General features: G+C 43.7%; 1 protein-coding gene across 1 annotated transcript in view; it reads right to left on the reverse strand.

Annotated features, from left to right (window-relative positions):
• The window catches only part of Ctnnd2 (catenin delta 2), a 623,964-nt gene that overhangs the window by 22,966 nt on the left and 579,669 nt on the right, over positions 1-21,329 (reverse strand). The window contains exons 17-18 of the mRNA XM_038323012.1: positions 19,621-19,831; positions 14,478-14,562 (exon numbers count right to left, since the gene is read on the reverse strand). Of these exons, the coding sequence (XP_038178940.1) occupies positions 14,478-14,562; positions 19,621-19,831 (296 nt within the window). The remainder of the gene's footprint in view (positions 1-14,477; positions 14,563-19,620; positions 19,832-21,329) is intronic.

A 21,329-nucleotide genomic window follows, 5' to 3' on the forward strand; every position in this document is an offset into this window, starting at 1 on the left:
CTCCCCTCTCCCTCTGGCTGATGCTAATGACTTGCCCTAGTTGCAAGCCGCTCCTGTAGTTTCTCTGCACAGGCAGATGTGGCAGCTGGGTGGAACACACATGAGCATAAACAAAGTCTTCCACTCTCCTAGTGTATTTGGGAATGTCATATAAAGCATTCTCAATGTTGACTTCTGTGGGGACAAGCCTAGGCCACAATCTCAGAGCTGAGAGATACCGTACTCATATCAGCCCGGTCACAGCTGAGTACGGAGCCTCACTGACCCTGGGATTCGGCTTTACATGTGCACACCTCCTAGCTGTTACCGCAGAGACCTAGCACAACACCTTCTTTATTCCAATCTGTTCAGTACACCCGCCTGGCTCTGCTTTGTGCCAGGTAAACAGGAGGCAGGAAATGCAGGCGCATCAAATCACAGCAGCTAAACGTGTGTTGCCTCCAGCCTCGGGAGTGTCTAGAAAATCCACTTCGACTTCCATTCCCCACTAACTCTGCATGTTCACATCACGCTACAGACTGTAGCGATCCTGTCTGCCTGCCTCCCAGCTGTGAAACAGAGAGCCCTGTTGGTTTCTGAGATTCTGGTGCTGGGCTTAATGCCGGGACACAGCTATGCCTGACATATGCTAGTTGGATTTTATGCTGTAAGATAATGCAGCAATTATTGCAAAACCAAGGGCTCATCAATTCCACAGGTGTTGCCGCCAGCTTCACGGTCTTTGTACTCTCTGGTTGTGTCACGAGGATAATCAGAGCCTCACCATCTTTTTGATACTGTTTTAGTAGAAAGTAATCACGCGAGAATCTTATTTCTGTTGTTGGTTCATGACATAGACACAGCTGGGCTGCAAAGCAGCGTGGGTTCTGCTGAACCAGTTCAGGAGGAACTTTAGCTCAGCTCCAGCAGTGGCAGTGGCGGCTTCTCTGGGCTGCCTATGTTTAGGTGTGGAGTACATGAACTTGTCTCCTTTTAAATCTAACCTTGAGAGGAATTCTGAAGCATCCATCTACCCATACATTTGGTCCCTGACTGATGCCAATCCCATGTCCATCTTTTAGAGCATGTGGCCCTGCTCCCTCATCTCTGCTGTTTTAGGAAATACAAGTTCCCACCCATCATGAAGACACTCAGCTTTCCCTGCTCACAAAGCCTTGGGAGAGCTGGGGAGAAAGGAGGAGAACACATCACAGCTCTCATTAGTTGTGCTCCAGTTTCCTTCAAGGTTGGGTACAGACACTCACACCCACTGCAGAAGTGTGCCTAACATACCGAGGGGCGGGTTCCTGAAGGCATTACCTGGTGGGACCCCTACTGGCTAGGGAACAGTGACACAGAGTCATATTCCAGGAAGTGCGATAGCCATGTTATCCAGAGGGCTGGAGAGCATTTGGGTAGGATGGGAGGAGAACTCCCACTCAATCAGAGAAGAATGAGCAACTATAATTCACATCACAGGAGGAGGGGGATTTGGGGTATGAGTTGGCTCAGGCCACAGAATAGGGCTTATGAGAAGGTGGAAGGAAGAGACATGTCTCAAAGGCTGCTAAAAGGCAAGTTGGAGAGAGACTTGGTCTTCGGTAGAGAGAAAATGGGGTGACATAGCAAATTCTCACTAATCAGGTGAGGGTGAGCACAGCACAGGACTTAGGGTTACTTGTTTTGTGACCTCTGACCTCTGCTTCTGGAGGATGGGCTTTGGAAACCATGCCAGAGTGGGAACAAGGGTGACAGCGAAGAGTGACAGCCCACACAAGGTCCATGCTGAAGGCCCTGCTCACAGCACTCGCCAAAGCCAGTTTTGGTGTATCGCTTTCTAGACTTAGACTTTAGATTTGGCAAACTCTTTTCTTATGATAAAGACATCTCTGACTGGCACGGAGTTCAATAAATAATTGACTTTGACAATCAACACTGTCTATGCACACAGGGGACATCCGCTGAAACCCGACATAAACACTAAGCAGTGGTCGTTCACGTATGGGCGCTGGGCCTTTCCTTCTTGTTTATAAACAGCTCTCAAATTTTCTTCCTCTGATAAGATTTATTTGGCTTCAGAACAATGATTTCTCAGTGGACATCCAGAAACTACTTGGTGTTGAAGTAAAAAATACAAGTTTTTTTTTTTTTTTTTTTTTTTTTTGCCTTTGCTGTCCTTGAAGGCTCTACAGTCCATAAAGTCTGTCAATTCTAATTTTCTTCGAGCGGCTTGAAATAGAAAGGAATGTGTGTTGCAAATCCTCTGGGCTTTTAGTAACTCAAGCTCGTCCACTCATCAGCCTCATACACTTGGAGCCTGTCACTCACATCCGCATCCCAGACTTCTTCATTGGGGAAACAAATGTGCAAATAATAGTCAAAACATACATTGTGGCCACCTTCTGAAAAAGGCCAGATTGCCCTCATACATGAAAAATGCTTGTTCAGAGAGGTGCTGTTTTCCAGTCATTTCTAGGTAGAAGGAACTCATTAATATAAGTACACTAAGCAGAGAAAGAAAGCATTCTGAATTGGTGGAGTTACTGCCTTATGTCTTCATTTCAATCTAAAACACTCACCGGCATGGGAAGAACAGAGAATGAATGTTTGATACACAGCTAGTGTGACTGAAGACCAAGTCAGATTTCTCACAGCGATGCTACCTTCTGCTGTTCTTTGATGTAATAAAATACAAAATTATCTCTATTTTAAAGGTAAACTGTTTGTTAAGGATTCATTAAATTCCACCAACAATTCCAGAAGCCATTAGCGTTAAATATTTAAACTAAATGTTAAGGGCCAAAAGGGAGTGTTTGCGGTTTAATGCAGAAATAAATACTACCTGACAGACCCCTGACTTTCATTACTTTGTTTCAGCTTTTAAAGAAATTTAATTAAATTGATTTGGGCTCTAAAGGTACAGTATATATTAGGATGTGGCTCTTCTGAAATACTATGTTTTAAAAGCAAATACTTATAAATCAATTTTATGAACTCAGTTTAATTCAGTTGGGCTAATCCTGAAGACCTATTATCATCAAGAAGATCCGACAAACTGTGATGGAATGCATGGACTTTAGTCAAAGAGGGTAAACCACCATGACTTGTCAGGATCCAACAGGTACCAAAAGAAGAAAAACAAAGACCTTGAGACACCAGAAGATCAAGCCAGCCTCTTTTATGGTGCCACTTTGGGAGTTTAAATAAAACAGTGGACTTTCATTTTCTATTTGTGAATAGGATGGCAATGACCACAGCTGGGCAAGGATCTGTGGGGCAGAATGTTGAGTCCTTTGGGCATATGTCAATGAGTGAGGGGCTGGGTCATAAATGTCTTTCACCAGAGGAGTAGAGAATGAAAACGTGCCACATATACACTCTCCAGCTATAAAGAAAAACGATACCATGAAACTGAATATGAATGGAAGGAACTAGAAAGGATCACACCGAGTTAACCCAAACACAGAAAGACAAACACCGCATGTTCTCTCTTACCCGTGGTTCCTGGTTCCACATCCTCAGAGATGAGTATACAGCATGGAGCAGCCGCAGAACCAGGAAAGTATGAAGGGATCATAATGGGGGATCACGAGAGGGAACGGCAGGATACAGGTGATATAAAGGGGGAAACACAGAATGGGACGGGGCTAAAACTAAGGAGGAGAGAGGGAAGCCAATATTGAAGGAGAAGGAGGGATGAATAACACCAAGATTGTGTGATAAAGCCTCAAAAGATAATGTTTTATATTTACCTAAAATTATACACAATACATATGAATGTGTGTGTTTACATACATGTGTATAAATACATGTGTGTATGAGCTGAGCCCTTGGACTGACGTTTTCCACAAGAACCACAGACTAATAAAATCCCAGTATCAGGCACACGAAAACTCCTTTGAAAGGGCTGGTTAGGGGTGTCGAAGTGACTCCCCAAACAATACAGACTATTGATGTAGTCTTTGGTTGCCTCTTGGGAATTGAGGGTGGGCCCCTATTACTGAAGACATCACTTGATATGACAGCCTCTTTTCTGTGGTTTAGCGTCTGTGATTCCAGAAAATACTATGCCACAGGATGGAGGCAGCTAAGCAGTCCTACCTAGCTACAGCACCTATGAACCATGACGTCACCAGCGTGGCGAGATATGCATGAAGATGCAGTGAGTCCATGTACACGCTGGTGGCCAGCAACAGCTGTCTGACTTAACTAAAGGCCGGCTCAGCATGAGGCAAAGCCTGCCTGGTACTGTAAGTCCAGCCAGCCTCCCAGGGCTAGTGAGGTCACGGACCTTAGAAAAGAATCTCCTACTGCAACTTTTCTAGCCTAGCACAATCCCTCATGACATTCTAAACCCTATCCTTACACCTACAGATAAGTGTAACTACCCAGCTCTTATTAAAGAAGCTTCTCCTGATAGCAAACGTGGAACATTTGCTTCAGAATTCCAGACCAGAACAAGAGAAACATATATCTGTTTTGCAATAGTCCAGAAAAAATTAAGTGTAAAGCATTCAAGAAATAACTGTTGGGAATCATATGCTTAAGTAACAGGGAAAGGAAATCCAATAAAAATAAACCCATTTAGAAATTCCCAGAGCCTAGAAGACAACCAAGGGAATAGGAATCCAGTTATGTGCTGAATGAATACGGAAATGGCTCTTTACTAGTCGGATTGGGAGGGGGCACTCAGGGCAGGAAGGTGGGAGCTGGGGAAGTGGGCTTCAGTGTCTCTCTCAGGAGTTCATGGAAACCATGTCAAGGGTGTCACCCTCCTACAGGACCAGTAGCACCAAAAAGAAGCATCGAGATTCCGAATTCTTTGACTTTCCTTCTCCCTCGGCCACCGATGATAGTTTTCATATTGTTCACTCCATGATGGAGCGTCTGAAGACATCTTGTTTCCTAGGACACTGATCTTGGGCAGGACTGAGGAACCATGGGTGTGAGTAGCTGTTAAGGTTGAAGCTACTGGTAACTACTATAGCATTTTCACCGAGATGGAAGATGTGGGACAGAGAGCACGTTCTTAGACATTCTGAGCATAGACAAAAGGAGTATGAACTATGTACTTGAAAACTTGGGGGCTGCGGGGTTATCGTCTTAAGTGGTGTTAGCAGGGTGATCTACACGTTGAGTGACAGAGGTTGAAATGACTGTTGTTCCTGTGGCTTAAGCTTCAGCTGGAGCCACTGCATGACACACTTTCAAGAGTTGTACACGATCTTATGATTATAAGCATTTCCTTTAAACAGGACTTCTTAAATGGCATCAGATATAAAGCTATAGACTTTGTATCTAGTGTAATTTGCTTGTAGAGGTTTAGCAAATGCCTGAGGCTGATGGACAATTCTGAGTAGCCCAGTGAAGACGTCCAGGCATAAGTGATCCATCAACAGATGGGAGAGGCTCAGTGATTGGTACGTCTCCAAACAAACGATACCACTGACCCCAGGAGAGAAGGAGGCAACATGGGCACGTCTCCCGGGCAGAGTGACCAAAGCCAGGTGAAACTCTGCTAGCCAGGCTGGCTTTCCTCACTGTGGAGCCATTTCTTCCTCTATTTAACCAGCTTGGCAGGTATGGGACGGGCAAAAGTTCAGCATACGAAAGACAGAGGCGAGGAGAAACTAGGGTAGCTGTAACACCACCCAGTTTATCCTGATCTGGCAGAAAACAAGTGGTTGAGTTTGAGTTGATATCACAAGGTGAGTTCCTGTGTGTATGTAAACCTACATTCACCCTGTTGGCTTTTCTCGTGCTTGATCGAGTCTTTTTCCCCCTGCTTTTTGTCTCTGCAATTTCTGACTTAAAACTGTACGGGAGAAGTTTTGTGATAAGAGTGGATTAAAGAGGAAATGTTTAATTTGGGTGTAGCTACATGGGGTTCCCTTTCTTGGGGATCTGTCTGAGGGAGAGGTGTAATTTAGTCATTTCTTGTTCAGTAACTGCCACGTACATTGATTTTCACTTTTGAACAATTGATTTTTGCTACTATTCCCATTTGTACATTTGATTTTGGACAGATATTATATGATGAGCATCTAAGAATTATCTTTTAGAGGTCAAGGGACCTCATGAAGAAAGACCTTCTTTGTCAATACAAACATCACCAGTAAATTCCCAGATTTATGGAGGGGACTGTTTCGTAGCTGAGTTGAACCTCAGCCTTTTCTTTCGCTACCCTTACTTGACATCAAGTGATTCAGGAAGAAAAATAGCGGCTTTGGCCTGTGGCAGGACAGGATATAGGTAGGCGGGAAAACTAAACTGAATGCAGGAAGAAAGAAGGTGGAGTCAGGCAGATGCCGCACAGCTACTGAAGGAGAAAGATCCCGGAATCTTACTGGTAAGTCATAGCCTCATGGTGATACACAGATTAATAGAAATGGGCTAATTAAGGATATAAGAACTAGCTAGAAATATGCCTGAGTCATCGGCCGAAGCAGCTTCTTTATTAACCAGTGGTAATAAAACATATTCATAGCATACAGAGAGGACCAGGTGGGACAGAAATTTCCATCTACAGATGGGGGCACATGGGAAGTCTGAATCTCCCTTTAGTTTCTGTATGAACCTAAAACCATCCTAAGAAACACAAAGATTTAAACTTTAATGGGGAACAATAAACTTCCCCAAATAACAAAAACCCAGAGTCCAAATGATAAATGAAGCTTCTGCTTCAGGCAGCTGCTGTGTATATAATGCTTTGGAAGCTGAATGGGCTGTGTGAAATTTAAAGTCAACGTCTGTTAGCGGGTCTGCATTCAGGAAGGTCTGCTAAAGTGGTCATGAGCATAATGCTCCATGAAGACCCATAAAACACTGGCTGAGGATGAGATAAGCTTCAATTTTCTATTCCATTAAACCATAGGCTGTATCTTCACAGACACTGGTGTCTGGAAGAAGAAACTTTTAAGTTTGGCACAGCGGGTAATCAAAGTAGTTGAGATAAACTAAGAAGTGTGACTTTTTATTAAAAGGAAAAGTTAAAAAGCATCTCCATTACCTTTGCCAGTGACACAGCTCTGGTTTCTCTCATTGATTACAGTCTTATTTCTCATGCATACAGATGAAGTCTCTTCCCAGAGGCATATCTTCATCTTGCCTTTTATATATTTGGGGGATACCCGCACTTGGTGCTTTTCACTAGGGTGGATATTAATTGCTCCAGGGTCAGAGATGAGTGTGATGTCAATGGTTATGAAGGGATGGATGACTTGCCACGTAAGTAAGTTGATGGTGAAAACTCTCCCACGACAAGTATCTGAGCCAGGAATGGAAGCTGTTTCTACCAGAAGCATAAATACTTATGTAGTCATTAAATGGTATAGTGCCAGTAAACTGGAATATGTTTAGTCATGGGTTTATAATACTGAAAAGCAATTCAAGTAAAAATTAAAAATTATTTAAACTCATCATTTTTTAAAAACTGTTTTAGGTTACTAAGCAGTGCTATTAACTTGGATTAAAGAGTTCATAAAGTTTATGTTCAAGGGAGGTAGTATCAAAACCACAGGGAGAATGAAGGGTGAGATGTGCCATGGGACAGAACACAGATTTAAGGGATGGTCTGAGGGGAAGGTCAGATATAGCTACATAAGTACTTGCAAGGGATGGAATGATTTAGAAAGAGGCCTAGGCTGGTCTTGGAAGGACTCACGAGCCATGCCAAGATGTTTAGACACCATACTGAGGACCAAGAGGGCCATGAGAAGGCATGAATCACACTGACCCTTTAGACGGTTTATTCCTGCAGCCCTTTGGAGAGCAGACTGGCGAAGGCCAAGTCTAAAGACGAGAAGCGCAGATCAGAGCTCAGCCCGACGATCCAGCAGCAAAGAAGCGGCTGCTTATAAGTCCCTGAACGTCAAAAGAGGTGGGCAGAGCCTGAGATAGAGTCAGGAATGGCTCCTGGCACCAGTATGGAGAGCAGTGTTATCTCACGATGAAGTGCAGGGGATCGGGGAAGAGCAGCTGAATTTAGGAGGAGCAGACTTTCCGGGATCTGGTTTCAGTGGGGCACTGCAGAAAAGCTATTTAAATGGGCTGTGTAGATGTCTAATGATCTAAAGAGTGAGGGCTAGGAGAGAGATTGCAGGTACAGCCACATTTGGTTAACTGCACCCAGCGGGGAGAGTTCTGGCCACTCGGGAAATACGCAGACCAGACAACCGAGTCCCAAGCATCAAGAGCTCGAGACACCGAAATGTAAGGAATGAACAGGAAGATGAGGTGCTCAAGGATGGAGAAGAGGCAGTGGGGAGCCTGAGGCAAAAGGGAGGACTGGCGTGTAATGGGAGTTACATGAGAAGACTTGCTTTTGCTCACTTGTTCCGCGACACTTCAAAGGAGCAGCATATGGGACCAAAATGGGGACAGTCGTGGGGAGGAGGGCAGCGATAGGCTTTGCTTGACTGCGTACCTCGCTCTTCCTTAGGCCTCACTCTGACCTTCCAGGTAACAGGAGTCTTCAGTATGTATACCCACCCCACTGTGCACATGCACTCAGCGCTGACACAACAGAAACAGCCACCCACCAAAACCATGGCAGTTTGCTTCCCACGGTCCCATCCTAAAACACCGAGCCTGTGGTTTGCTTTACTAAGCCTCCATATGTGTGGTTCTTCCTGCTGGGCTCCATTACCAAGCAATGGTTGGCAGGTGGAGTCGCTTAGGAGCAAGACTGTGGGTAAAGGATAGGGCATTAGCATCTACAGACAGTAGGAGGGAGCAGGGGACCAAGGGAAAAGCAGCAGCGAAAATGGCGATGGAAGCCAATCTTGGTAGAGATCATGACAGAACGAAATCTTCAATGCCAACCCCCCAGCAGCTTGTAGAAAGAGAGAGAGAGAGAGGATCAGGGTGGTGTGCACCAAATGGCATGAAAAGAATTTCAATCACCATGAGCGACCTTGGGTTTGTCACTTTGGGTATGCAAAGCATCTTGGTGACTGCTCTCCATCTGACCATCAGCAATCCCAGACAGGCAGGGGTTATGGCTTTTATGTCACTCATGGGGGATATTACAGATGGAGAGGGCCCGAGGGATACATACATGCCCAAGGACTTCATCGGAGGGTGCAAAGGGTTTGGTGGAGATTGAGGAAAGTTCCCAGATCTGATATAAGCACCTTCCGGGTCCTGTGTGCATGCCCAGCTGCCTGGACAGAAGATTCCGCTGGCAGAACATACGTTGGAGTAGAGTACTGGAAGAGGTTAGTCAATGCTCTGGCATTTGTCAGGGGTGGGAGAATGGAAGACAATCTACTCTACCTTTGTGTTGGTGTGAAGTTTGCTGCATCTTGCGTCTGCCTACAGTCTTGGCAAGTGATTTACCTGAGGTCATGATGCCAGGAAATGGTAGGGCTGTGCCTCTGACCTTGGGCCATTTGATTCTGGGTCTACTGCTCTTTCTATTTTTCCAAGTAAGATGACAAGGCTTTCGGGATTGAATCTGAAGACAAACGTTGCTAGTAGACACGCAGGGCCCAGAGCCAGGGAAGCCTAGCCTCCCTTGGCCTCCTCTGTCTCGTAGAAACCTGAAGCCCGTATCCATTCAGGAAGGTTCCATCACACAGGAGCTGTGGAAGGACTCGCATGCCCACAGTCACGAGTTGCAGCAGTGGCAAAGGCTCAGGCTATCTTGGTGTATTAGAACTCAGAATGTCCAGCCGCCAAGGTGTGACCTCTCGGAGGTCTGGAGACAGATGGCTCTTCTGTCACAGAGATGAGAACTTGGACTTGCTCAGTGTGGTTTGGAGGGAGAAGCAGCGGGTAAAAGGGCGTGCGCCTCACAGACATGCAGAGTTCTGGTTAACTGCAGTTACCCTGAAGTAGAATAACTTGCTTTGCTAGATCAGGTTGGCAACTGACGCCAGGGGTATCTGAACAAGAGAAATGACTGCTGGAGCCTAGACTGGTTCTCTACTGCTATAGAATTGTCAAAGGGTTTATGGCAAACCACTTCTCTGGGACACCCTGGCAGCTGAGTGTAGGCCCAGGCCGAGTCCTAGATCCCTGGATATGAGCAGGCAGGAGCTCAGCAGCTTCCTTTTCTTTGCCTGCCCAGCTCTCTCTTCCACAGGGTGGAGAGGGAGGACGAGTCAATATGTTTAACTTACACAGAAAGGATTGAATCTATAGTTCGTGGCAGAGGCACGCGAGAGAGCAGAGGCTTCCTGTCTGATCTCGGCCCATGGCAGGAGAAGTAGCTACTTAAGTGGATCATCTATAGCTGAGCTGTCTGGTCAGTGACTTTGTTTACATCTCATTCTATTTCTTGGTGATGCCACATAGCATTTAGACAGTTGTTTTTGGATTTTATATCCTCCTCCCAAGTTTATTACTCTTCCCCAAGCCACCCATCGTGAGACTTCCCAAACACCGTCAAACACAGGCACTCCATTTTGTCAAGGGACTTGTCTTTAATCCGAAGTGTCTAGAGAGACGAGCACTTCTGACGTCCTACATAACCAGCAGGTTTGCAAATCCCTTCATTGCTTTATGAACCATCCACCGGCCGTTCACAGATGATAAAGGATTTCACACTTCTAAGCAGGGCTGTTTAGAAAAGCTGATGGGTTACATAACCAGGATAACCTCTGCTCATCTTTCCCAAAGTGGATCATCCAGATGGGCTCCACTCAAGTTGAAGATTCAGATAACGCAAATGTGTTTGGGGGCGTCAAATGCATCGTGAATAAACCACAGCTTTGTTTTGGTCAGAACCCAGATAGCCAAGGTATCCTAGCTGATTAAATGCATATCTGGAAAATAAAACAGTTGAGCTAATGTTATGCACGTCTGGCTTTTGTGTAGCCAGTGATGGATGGAGCCACATCCTAAATTCCATCTCCCAACTATGTTTTTCCTCTTCTAATGCCCTCACCCCAAACTCTTAATTATACAAATTCTAAACATTCTTCAAGATTTAGCTCTATAGTTTTCTTCCCTTTGATCCGTGCTTTAACACCTAAAGAATATAATTCAGAAAGTAATAGAATTGCCGACAATTGCTCCATCTTTTACACTTGCCCACAGCTGCGGCCTCTGTGTCTTGAGTTTTCCTTGGAGCCCTTCAGTTTCTGATCTCTAATGGATTCTAATAAGTAGATTTGACATAAGGATAATTAAAAGATATGGATCACACAAGCTTTCAAAGGTATGCAAATTGTCAATGAAGAACAGGACAGAAATCGGCCTCCCTGCCGATTAAAGACAATTGAAGAGGAAGAACGAACTGGGCTTTTTCGCAGGTCTTTTAAAGGGAAAATAATTATGAATGCAGGGCTTTATCAGGAGAGCTCATGACACAGAGCTCAGAGGTCCCTGTTTCATTTCACAACTGCATAATTTGGAAATGATTAAGAACAACTCTTTCTCAACATTTTTTAATCATGGACCAACGAAAAACATCACATTGATTTCTCCAGCCCATCTTTCTTGAATGTGCTCACATGAAACACGTTATTTTAAACCAACTTAGCTCTTGAGTTTTAACTCCATTAAGTTTCTGTCAACACACCCTTCTATTTGTGGTAATACAAAGACAATTACACTTCTTGAACTCTACTACCAACAGAGGAAAAAAAATTGCCCTAAAGTGAAAAGCTTGCTCTGCCATTCACTAAATAGCTTGAGGAGGTCTCAGAGCTGCTTTCCCACGGTGCACAGATTGTGAGCAGGTGCACTGCAGAGGAGTGAAAAGCTGGGAGGTGAGCCGGTGGCTTCCTGTAAGGCAGGGGCTCCTGGAGCTCCTTCAGCCAGGGGCTCAGAACTACTGGCTCCACTCCAGTTTATGGGGCAACACCATGTCTGCCCACCTGCTTAGCTCAGCCATGTTTGCTCCCCTGCTTAGTTCAATGACCTTTACTGAGGGAGACTTCTTTTCTTTTTTTCTTTTTGTCTCTTTCTTTTGCTTTTGTTTTCAAGACAAGGTTTCTCCTTGTAACAGTCCTAGCTGTTCTGGAGTTAGCTCTTATAGACCAGCTGGCCTTGAACTTACAGAGATCCACCTGGCTCTGCTTCCTGAGTGCTGGGACTAAAGGGATGTGCTACCATTGCGCAGCTATGAAGGAGATTTCACTTAGCTTCAAGAAGGAGCTGAGCAGAGACCATGGGGAGCGGGGGTACGAATTTCAAGCAAAACAGAAAAGAACACCCCCCACACACACTTGCTCATCTTTAAGAGGAAAATATTTAGAAAGATTTCTCACCAATCTGGTATAGTCCCTAACTCCTAATTTTATGATCTCTGTTCCAAACGTCATGTCTAGAAGCACAGGAAAACTTGGAAAGAGACATGCATATGTTAAATTTTATCAACTTAAAGTGCTGAGTGCTCAAGGGAAGAAGAAGGGCCATTGGGGAGACCTAAAAATAGACTAAAACACAGGAGAGCCAGGTATTAAATATTTTACAGGCTTAGAGAAAGACAAAATGTGCCTCTGGCAAGATGGGTCTCATTCCTTCTGATATGGGACACTGTGTGCGAACTCACACCCCTGCCCAAGGAGCTGCAGGCACGCAGGGGCTGGTGATGAGGGTGCCTGCGCAGCAGGGGCTGGTGATGAGGGATGCCCACAGGTGCAGGCTCTCTCAGCAGGAGGGTCCTCAGCCATGGTAGAAGAAAGTCACCTACTTCTCCAGCCTGGCTTTTCCTTTCTGAACCCTAGTGTTTTTCTTGTGTTTATGATGTCCCACATCTCTACTTACTAGTGACATTTAAATTTTCCCCACTTGCTTAGGTAGGGATAGCAAAATACCAAAACAGCACCCTGAAAGATATTGTTAAGAATATGTGCATCCATGTAACAATAATTATGAAAGAAGAGTTTATAAATTTGAGAGGGTGAGAAGACACAGAAGGAGCTGAGTGGGTGAGGGAGGAGTACAAGTGGTACAGATGCAATGCTCGTATATAAAATTCTCAATAAAAATTATTGCCAAACAAACAAAAAGCAAACCAAACCAACCAAACAATGAAGACCTGCCTGACCACCAGCTTCTAAAGCAACCTTTCTTCACAGAACTTGGCCACAATGGACAGCACCAACATCCCCAAAAGTGGTACTTTTCAGGTTTTCTTTTTTTTTCTTTTCTTTTTTTTTTTTTTGGTTTTTCATTTTATTTTTGATCCACACGGAGAGTGAAGATGTTTTTTTAAATGCAAAATATGAATTCCTGCTTGCCTCACAAGCATACAGAACAACCAAGCCTCCTGTGGTTATGGAGGCCAGGCAGACCTTCATCTCTATCCTCTGGGCAGCCATGTAGTAACGTCATCAGGACCCGGAACACAGAGAAGGTTCTGCATCGTGTAGGTGATTTTTTCCAGCCGTCATATATTTTGACTTCCTCAGCTTCTCTTGAGCTGTTTATTTTTCCTCTGTCCTCTCTGAAATTACTTGTTCAAATTTGTTGATACTTTTAAATTTTTTTTTCAAAATCTCTAAATTTATGACCTTTGGGTCTACTTTGGAATACACAAGCTCTAAAAACAGTGCTTTTTTTCCCCCTCCTATAAAGTGAATTAGTGTTATTCAAAATATATAATTATGCATTTCAAAACAGCTCGACGGGTGAACCTTGAAGTTTTAACCATAAAGAATGATACGTGCTTAAGAGAATGGCTGAGGTAAATACCTTGAGTGGGCCAATAACCAATAAATACATGCTTTGAACCAGCATGCTGTACTCTCTAAATATGTATATGTATTATGTGTTAATTAGAAATGGAAGAAGAGGATGGCATCTCAGTGGCTCAGATCACTCTTTAATCTTCAGAAGACACTGGTTCCTTCCTTTCCTAGCACTCACATGGTGGCTCACAATCTCCTGGAACTCTAGATTCAGGGGATTCCATGTCTTCTGATCTCTGTGGTATCCCACATCTATGAGTAGCACATAGATACACACACAGACACATTCACACTCATACTCACATGCTCAGACATAAAATAAAGAAGCAAATGAATAAGTAAATGAATATCTGAAAATAAAAGAACTCACAGGGACCAGTGAGATGGCTCGGCAGGCATAGGTGCTGGCTGAGCCAGTCCTGACACCTGTGCTCAGTTCTTGGAACCCACATAAAGGTGGAAGAGGGGACCAGTTCCACAAATTGTCCTCTGACTTCCATACGTACACCACAGCATAGTGCCCATATACATCAAAAACACACACTAGTAAGAATAATAATGATGATGATGATAAATTAGAAATTTGAAAAGAAATTATAGACTCTTAGGGAATCAAAAAAGATGATTTGGTGTAAGGCTACATAAGTTTAGATCTGTTTAGTCAAGAAGGCTCACATGTTGTATGTTGGTATATGGATGGCATCTTTCTCTTTCTTGTTTCAGGTCCCAAGGCTTCTGAACAAACACTGACTATATCTGGGATGCTTCTTATGATGCTCATATTTGGCACCTTTGGCCCTAAAACCTGTGAGCTCAGGAGCCTCAGGTTAGAAAAAGGAAGAAAGCAGCCCTTACCTTTTTGTAGAGACTCCTCAGATCTCGGTACTGCCACATGCTGTTTAGGACCTGAGATGCAGCCTTAACCACCTTTGGAGAGTGCCTGATAAAGAAAAGACAGGAAATGCAGATGACCAATGGCATCTAGTTTGGAAGCACATTGTCTCACCAGAAGAGAATAAAATCCACATCCTCTGGGTGTTTCTCTTCAGCAGACTATTGCTTTCCTAGTCCTGTTCTTCTCAATGACTCATCTGGAGGTGACCGCAGGAGGGCACTAGAATTTGGCAAAGACATTCCATACGCAAACACCTGAACCATGACACTCAGGGTGAAAACAGATATAGTCTCCAATTATACAAAATGGAAGAGAAATATGAAAAAAAGTGATTCTGCAGCACTAAATGAGTCTAGGGATTTTTTACAGCAGTGTTAGGCCACACATGGGTAAGAAGAAGGATGGAGACAGCCATATCCCCAGGGCACAGGTACAGGTATGGGGCTGGCATCATGGCCTGTGTGAGCACAGCAACTGCTTCTGTTGCCTGTGGATGCTAAGCATACATAACACACACACACACACACACACACATGAGAGAGAGAGGCACAGACACAGATGAGCACACATACACACACAGAGAAATGAGCGTGCACACACACACGGATGGGCACAGACACACAGATGAGCGTACACACACACACACACACACACACACACACACACCCTAACATGGATACCTAAGAATGCTCGTAAACAAGAATCTATGAAGCCCTGTGTGCTCCTCAAGTTTGGTCCTTTTGGATCAATGTCACAGGAACTCATAGATATAGTATATAGATTTTTTTCTTGTAACCAAGTAATAAGGCCTCCAAAGCAATGGAGAGTTCAGAAATCTGATTCCTCATATGACAGGGCCACTGACAAGTCTCTGAAGTGAGACCAAAAATGTCTTTGACTCTTACACCCTCTTTGTTGGCCTCTCTTCCTAAAGAATCAGAGAACTGGGACACCTGCTTCTAGATAGGGTCTTCTAACAATGAAAGGGATGCTGTACCCATGGAATCTCAACAATATGGCGGCCTAAGCTAGACCTTCACAATGACAACACCAGGGGACAAATCAATGTGAATCGGAGGTTGACATCTCATAAGGTCCCACCCCAATATGAAGAACTACAGGCAACCAATGGCTGTCAAGAGGGGATGAACAGGTGTTCATTGGGAGCAGGGCCCCAGGTGAGCTATTCATTCCCCAGTGGTCAGCCCCAAACATGTATATTAGAGCAGCATTATATGGGAGCAGATCATCCCCCCCAACACACAACAATAAAAATTATAGGAGTCTTAAGAGACCATGAATTTGAGAGGGGGTTGGGGGATGGGGAGTTTGGAAGGGGGAGAGGGAGGGTGGGATTATACAGAACTCATGTATGAAATTCTCAAAATGTTAAATAAAAAGATATATTTGAAATAAAAAGGCCTTTGAAATGCAAAGGAAGCAGATGGTGGATGGGCTGGGGTGGGCTTGAATTTGAGAGCTGAAATAAACGAACATCTACGACAGGTACTCTATGATGAAGTCATGGAACGGCAGGACATGCAGAGAGCACGGCTGCTGTTTCTCTGGGTCTTCACGTTTGTAATTTACACAAGCTAAGGTTAAAGCTCCTGCATCCATTGACTGACGAGCAACAGTGACTGCTCCCTGTTTCTGAGAAACAATCCAACTTTGGCTGTATTATAACAACGACGACAACAAAAATGAGGGCCTACGAATTCCATTTTCTTGTCCATAATACATTAATACATTAGCTACAATCATGTAACATTTGTTCTATTTCACTAAAATGAATGGATGTTTAATTATTCTATAATTTATGATAATACTATGCTCCAGCTATAGTTTTAAGTTCCTGTAACTTAGAGAAATGTAAACCTTTTCAAGGATACAGATTAGAGCCCCAGTTGGCCTTGCATAACCAAGGTTAAACAAAGACTAAATGCTCTTGTGTTTTTACTGCTGCTACTCGGTAATTTGTCTCTGGCAATGCCCAGGCAACCCTGGAGGAACATTATTAGAATTCAGGTAATGGTGGTGTGGCTGACACATTTAGCATGAAAAATTCCTCAGACGCAGTGTAATTTTTTTTGTTTGTTTCAACTTCTTCTTTAGTTACAAAATAGAGACTGTGAATGCGTATGAGAAACAGGTTAGCTTCTCAATTAAAATGCCAGAATAGCATGGTGTTTTAGCAGCATGAAGGTCAAAAGGCACACTGCCCTCTTCTTCGTCTTTCCTTTTGATCCCTCCACTGACTAGCGTCATAAAAATATCTACTTGAAAAGCTGTAACTGTCAACAGAAGGACTAGAAAAACTGAATGTTCCTAAGTGATTATAACCCGAGCCATAGCACACAGCTCTATACTGACAAGCAACAATCCAGACTATTAATAGCTTCTCTGCCTTATGATAAATACAATGACACATTCAACACAATTTCCCATGTAACTATTGAAATCATGAAAGTAAATATTTGGAACGGATGGACATGATAGAATGTCTGCAGTGCATGTTTAAAAATGATACGAAAATAGTAAGTCATCAGACTTCAAAACAGGGTGCACTCTGCTCCTATAAGTGTTGATAACAATTGCACAGAGCTTTGATTTTCCTGGGAGCTGTCAAATCTAGGGTGGCTGGAGATGTCTCATGGTGCGATTCCTCATGGCTGTACAACTCGGTCACATCGGAGTAGCACCGCAGAGTACCAGGTGCCCTGAATGACTTCCTAGCGCCACAGGGGTTGTGGTTCCGGTGTACTGTGGTCCCATGACCGCATGGTTAGGTTTGCTCATACTTCGAAGTAAAATGTAAAAATATTTAAAACTTGAGGACCGCAGCTAGGCATATTTGCGTTTTGTTCTATGCTCTTGTTTGTTTGCGTTGCCATGTTTGTTTGCATGCTGCTTCAAATAAAAACCAGACTTGAACTGAACTTAGCTCTATGAGCAAGTTTTTAAGAACAATTTTGTGCGGACATATTTGTGATAGTTGTATAGGTTAACTGGAATGAACTGATATTTTTTCTATGCTACTGACTCCTGAGCTCAAAAATTCTACTCCTGAAAAGGTTTTTTTGTTTTACTAAAACACATTGAGAGCTTCAAGGGAACCCCAATGCTTGTTGACACCATAGGACTGAGCGACAAATACAAGTTTCATGCTGAGAATCAGAGCAGCTCTCCTGGTCTCATTTTGTTTCAAAAGCAGTGAAAAGCAATTATAAACGGAAGTGTAGGTACGAAGCGAGAGGTTATAAAAACCTTGTTTTGAAGCTCCAATTAGTCAGGATATTCGTATACCAAAGAGACAACCCACGTGGAAAATGGAAGGGCTGACTAAGTGTGAGAACTCCAATTGTAAGAGACCTGATTCAGTTCAATTTAACACTTGTTATTAAAGTCATAATTCCAGGCTGGTGGCAAAGAGTAAAAAAAAAGATGAAGGAAGAATTCGATGAAATGAGTGACTGTGCACGAAGAAATGTTTAGTCAAACTAAAGGACACTCGTGAGATCACCGACAGATAAAAACACCTGCCCCTTTGCAACCACCAAGTCTGGGCCACACCTTGAAGGACAACTCACAGCCACCACGGAAGAGCTGCAAGATTTCACAGGTCATTTCTCCAAACAGACTTTTCAAAGTAGTTTCACCAAATAGTTTTCTTCGGCTATAAGTCTGACCACAGCATCTTTTGTACTCAAGCCCCATTGAGTGCCAGTTACTGCTGTGGAGAAACTCAAGACAACCGAAGGGACTTGATAGATACCCTGCCACTCCCTTCCCTTCTTGTCTTTAAATTCAGAGAATGTACTTTAACCTTGGGATGTCTCATAACTACAGGCGAATAGAGTGCTCCTGTTGACTGGGGTTTTACTGTGTCTCCTAAGTGTATATGCCTTAAAGAAAAGTGGTCCCAGCAACAATATATTGGGCTCACAATGCTCAAAGCAAGCCAGCATTTCTTTTCCTTGAGACCCACAGGTCTGCTGCGCTGTATGAAGAAGGAAACTATGTAGCTTTCTGGCTGTGAACCATGATGCTTTATTTCCAGACAGAACATCACAAGCTGTATATAATTCAAGTCCCAAATCTACACTGCACAATTGCCTGAGTCTGATGGGCTTCACCCCTTGACACAAGAACGTATTCAAATCTAATGCTGAATTGCTGAACGAGCCTATTTAAGGATCTCAGGGTATTTAAAAACCTCCCCCCGAAACTTTTATAACACATTGCCAATAACTCGAGTTAAATGAAATAATGAGACAGAGTTTCCAGAGAGTCTCAAAGAGCATTCCTCACCATCTTCAATAACAAAAGAAAAATTAATTATTTAGCATTTAGATGTAAAGGAATGGGAGGCAGGGAATGAAAAGGCAAGAAGTCGGCAGGCCCTTGATAATAAAAAGTTTACCCATTTAATCTTCTTTGATTACACTGAGGGACTTGCAGAAGACAAAATTTAATTAAGGATAGTGAAGGTTTCTGTAAAGGTTGATATACTAGCTGATACACTAACATCCTAGCTGATGAAGTTTTTTTTTCTTTTTTTTTTGTTGTATACAGTAAGATACCCTTGATTCTTAAATCACAGGGAATATTGCCTCTCTGCCTGGGGAATTTCTATTTATCCTTTCAGATTTGATGACTCTTGATTCCAGGAAGGGTATCATGCCAGGCCTGCCTTCAGTTTTAGGTTAGAAAGCAAGAACATAGCAAATTACCTGCCCAGAATCTCACAGCGGTTAAAGGAGTAGACTTTAGTAGAATTAGTTCTCTCTGACTCCATAGGAAGGACACACAGAGAAGACGTCTGTGTGATGACTTGGAACACAGAACCTAAGGATACAGGTCCATTGATACAGGGACCGGCAAGCACATTTGAGAAAACAACAGCAGGGAGACAATGTCATATTTCCAGACTAAACTGGCTGGCTGCCCTGGGATGTGAAGTCTTTCTTAGCAATGCAAATACAATGCTGACCCTGACTTACTCCAAGGCAAAGACAATGCTGACCCTGACTTACTCCAATGCACAGGCAATGCTGCCCCTGACTTACTCTAACCCAAAGACCACATTGCCCCTTGACTTACTTATCTCCTTTGCTTTTGGAGATGCCGACCAACTTCTCGATGCCGCCAGCATCCCGTAAGGCCTTGGCATTCTCCATGTTCTTGGTGATCACTTCGTGCAGGGTGCAGCACACGGCTGTCACGGTGTCATCTGACATGGCCTTGCTCCCTGCGTTGTTGCTGTTGTTCCCTCCAGGAAGCCGGTGGACCAGGTCTCGCATGGCATATTTGCCTTTAGGAAAGAAAATGAAGGGAACAGTTTAGGGAAGGTGAAGGTGGAAGGAGAGGGACAACAGAGAGCTGGGAACAAAAGAGGAAAAGTGGGTGCAGGAAGGCACTGCCTGTTCTGTGTAGGGAGATTTCAGAAGGCACAGGAAGGTTGCCCACCGGCGGCCACTGGGTCCAGGACATCCTCACCACCACACTGTGGATATTCAAATCCATGGAAACCTGGGTCTCACACAAAGCAGCACACATCCATATGTCCTCACACTTTAAATCACTTCTCTGACTCAGTTCAATGTTAATGCTGTGTAAAAGCAGTTGACGTCATATTACTACAAATTCTGCACACGACTAATGTAATGAATATTAATCAAATGATTTCGACCTGCAGGTGGATGAGTCCTGGCTGAGGCATACGCAGTACTGAGGAACAACTGCAGTTGCTCACAGCCAAGGCCCAGGGTCTGGTCGTCCATAGATGTAGGACTGGTTCTCTTTGGCTCTAACCTTCACTGATTTCAGTTTTAAAAGCAAGAACAATAATGACACGAAATCTATAAGATTATCTTAAAGATGAACTTAGGAAATTCATGGAAAGCATTTATTCCATAATTAAGAAAGAACACTGCTTCAACAGATGCCATGTTGATATCCCCGGATGTAAATAAAATGTATGGTGATGGGCACAACCACATGAACTTAGACTGGGATCTGTATAATGTAACAGCAGTTGTAGGGGAGGCAACTTTGACAAATTGTCTAATGCAGTAGCCTATGTACTCTGGTCACCTTGTCTCTCCGAAGAGCTTTTATTGCACGATTCTGTAATACAGCATTAACTAACCTGGCATGTTTTTCTTCTTGTAAAGGTAAAATAAAACCCAACTTTGCTTACTTAATTCACTTTATCATTACCGGTCTTGCCTCTCCCAATGATAAAGGTACTTACAGTGACAGATTTATGGAGTGTTTTTAGAATACAAAGCACTTTAGACATTACCAACAGCCCAGCAGGACAATTAATGCATCCCACCCGCAGCTTCCAATTCTGTTCCTTTAATTTACTTCTGGAAGTAAACAAGAGCCTGCAGCAAAGTCTGCTGTCCCTGAATTATTTTGGGCAGAATTGGCAAGTGTTCCAAGTCAGGTCCCTTATTTACCTCCCACCCCAGGACTAGACATATGCAGTCAGCTGCTAATAGTTACAGGAAATACTTTGCCTGCAACAGACCCCTAAAGGACACCTCCTTCTGCTGAGAAACTGCCCAGTGTGTGGCAACGCGGGGCAGGAGAAAGAATCCCACGGGAATAGGCAGTATCTTAGCTCCAGGCAGTAATAAATAAAACATAGGGCTCTATAATATGATATTTTGATATCTGCTCTTATCCTTATTTTAGTGGCTTATTTTAGCAGGGACAGAAAACGCTGATGTTTAAATTACGGAAATAGAAGAGCGTCTGCATTCAGTTGATGACAGTAGAGGAAGTGTCTGAGAGAAGCGCTT

This window comes from Arvicola amphibius, chromosome 3, assembly GCF_903992535.2.
Source record: "Arvicola amphibius chromosome 3, mArvAmp1.2, whole genome shotgun sequence".
Classification (NCBI taxonomy): domain Eukaryota; kingdom Metazoa; phylum Chordata; class Mammalia; order Rodentia; family Cricetidae; genus Arvicola; species Arvicola amphibius.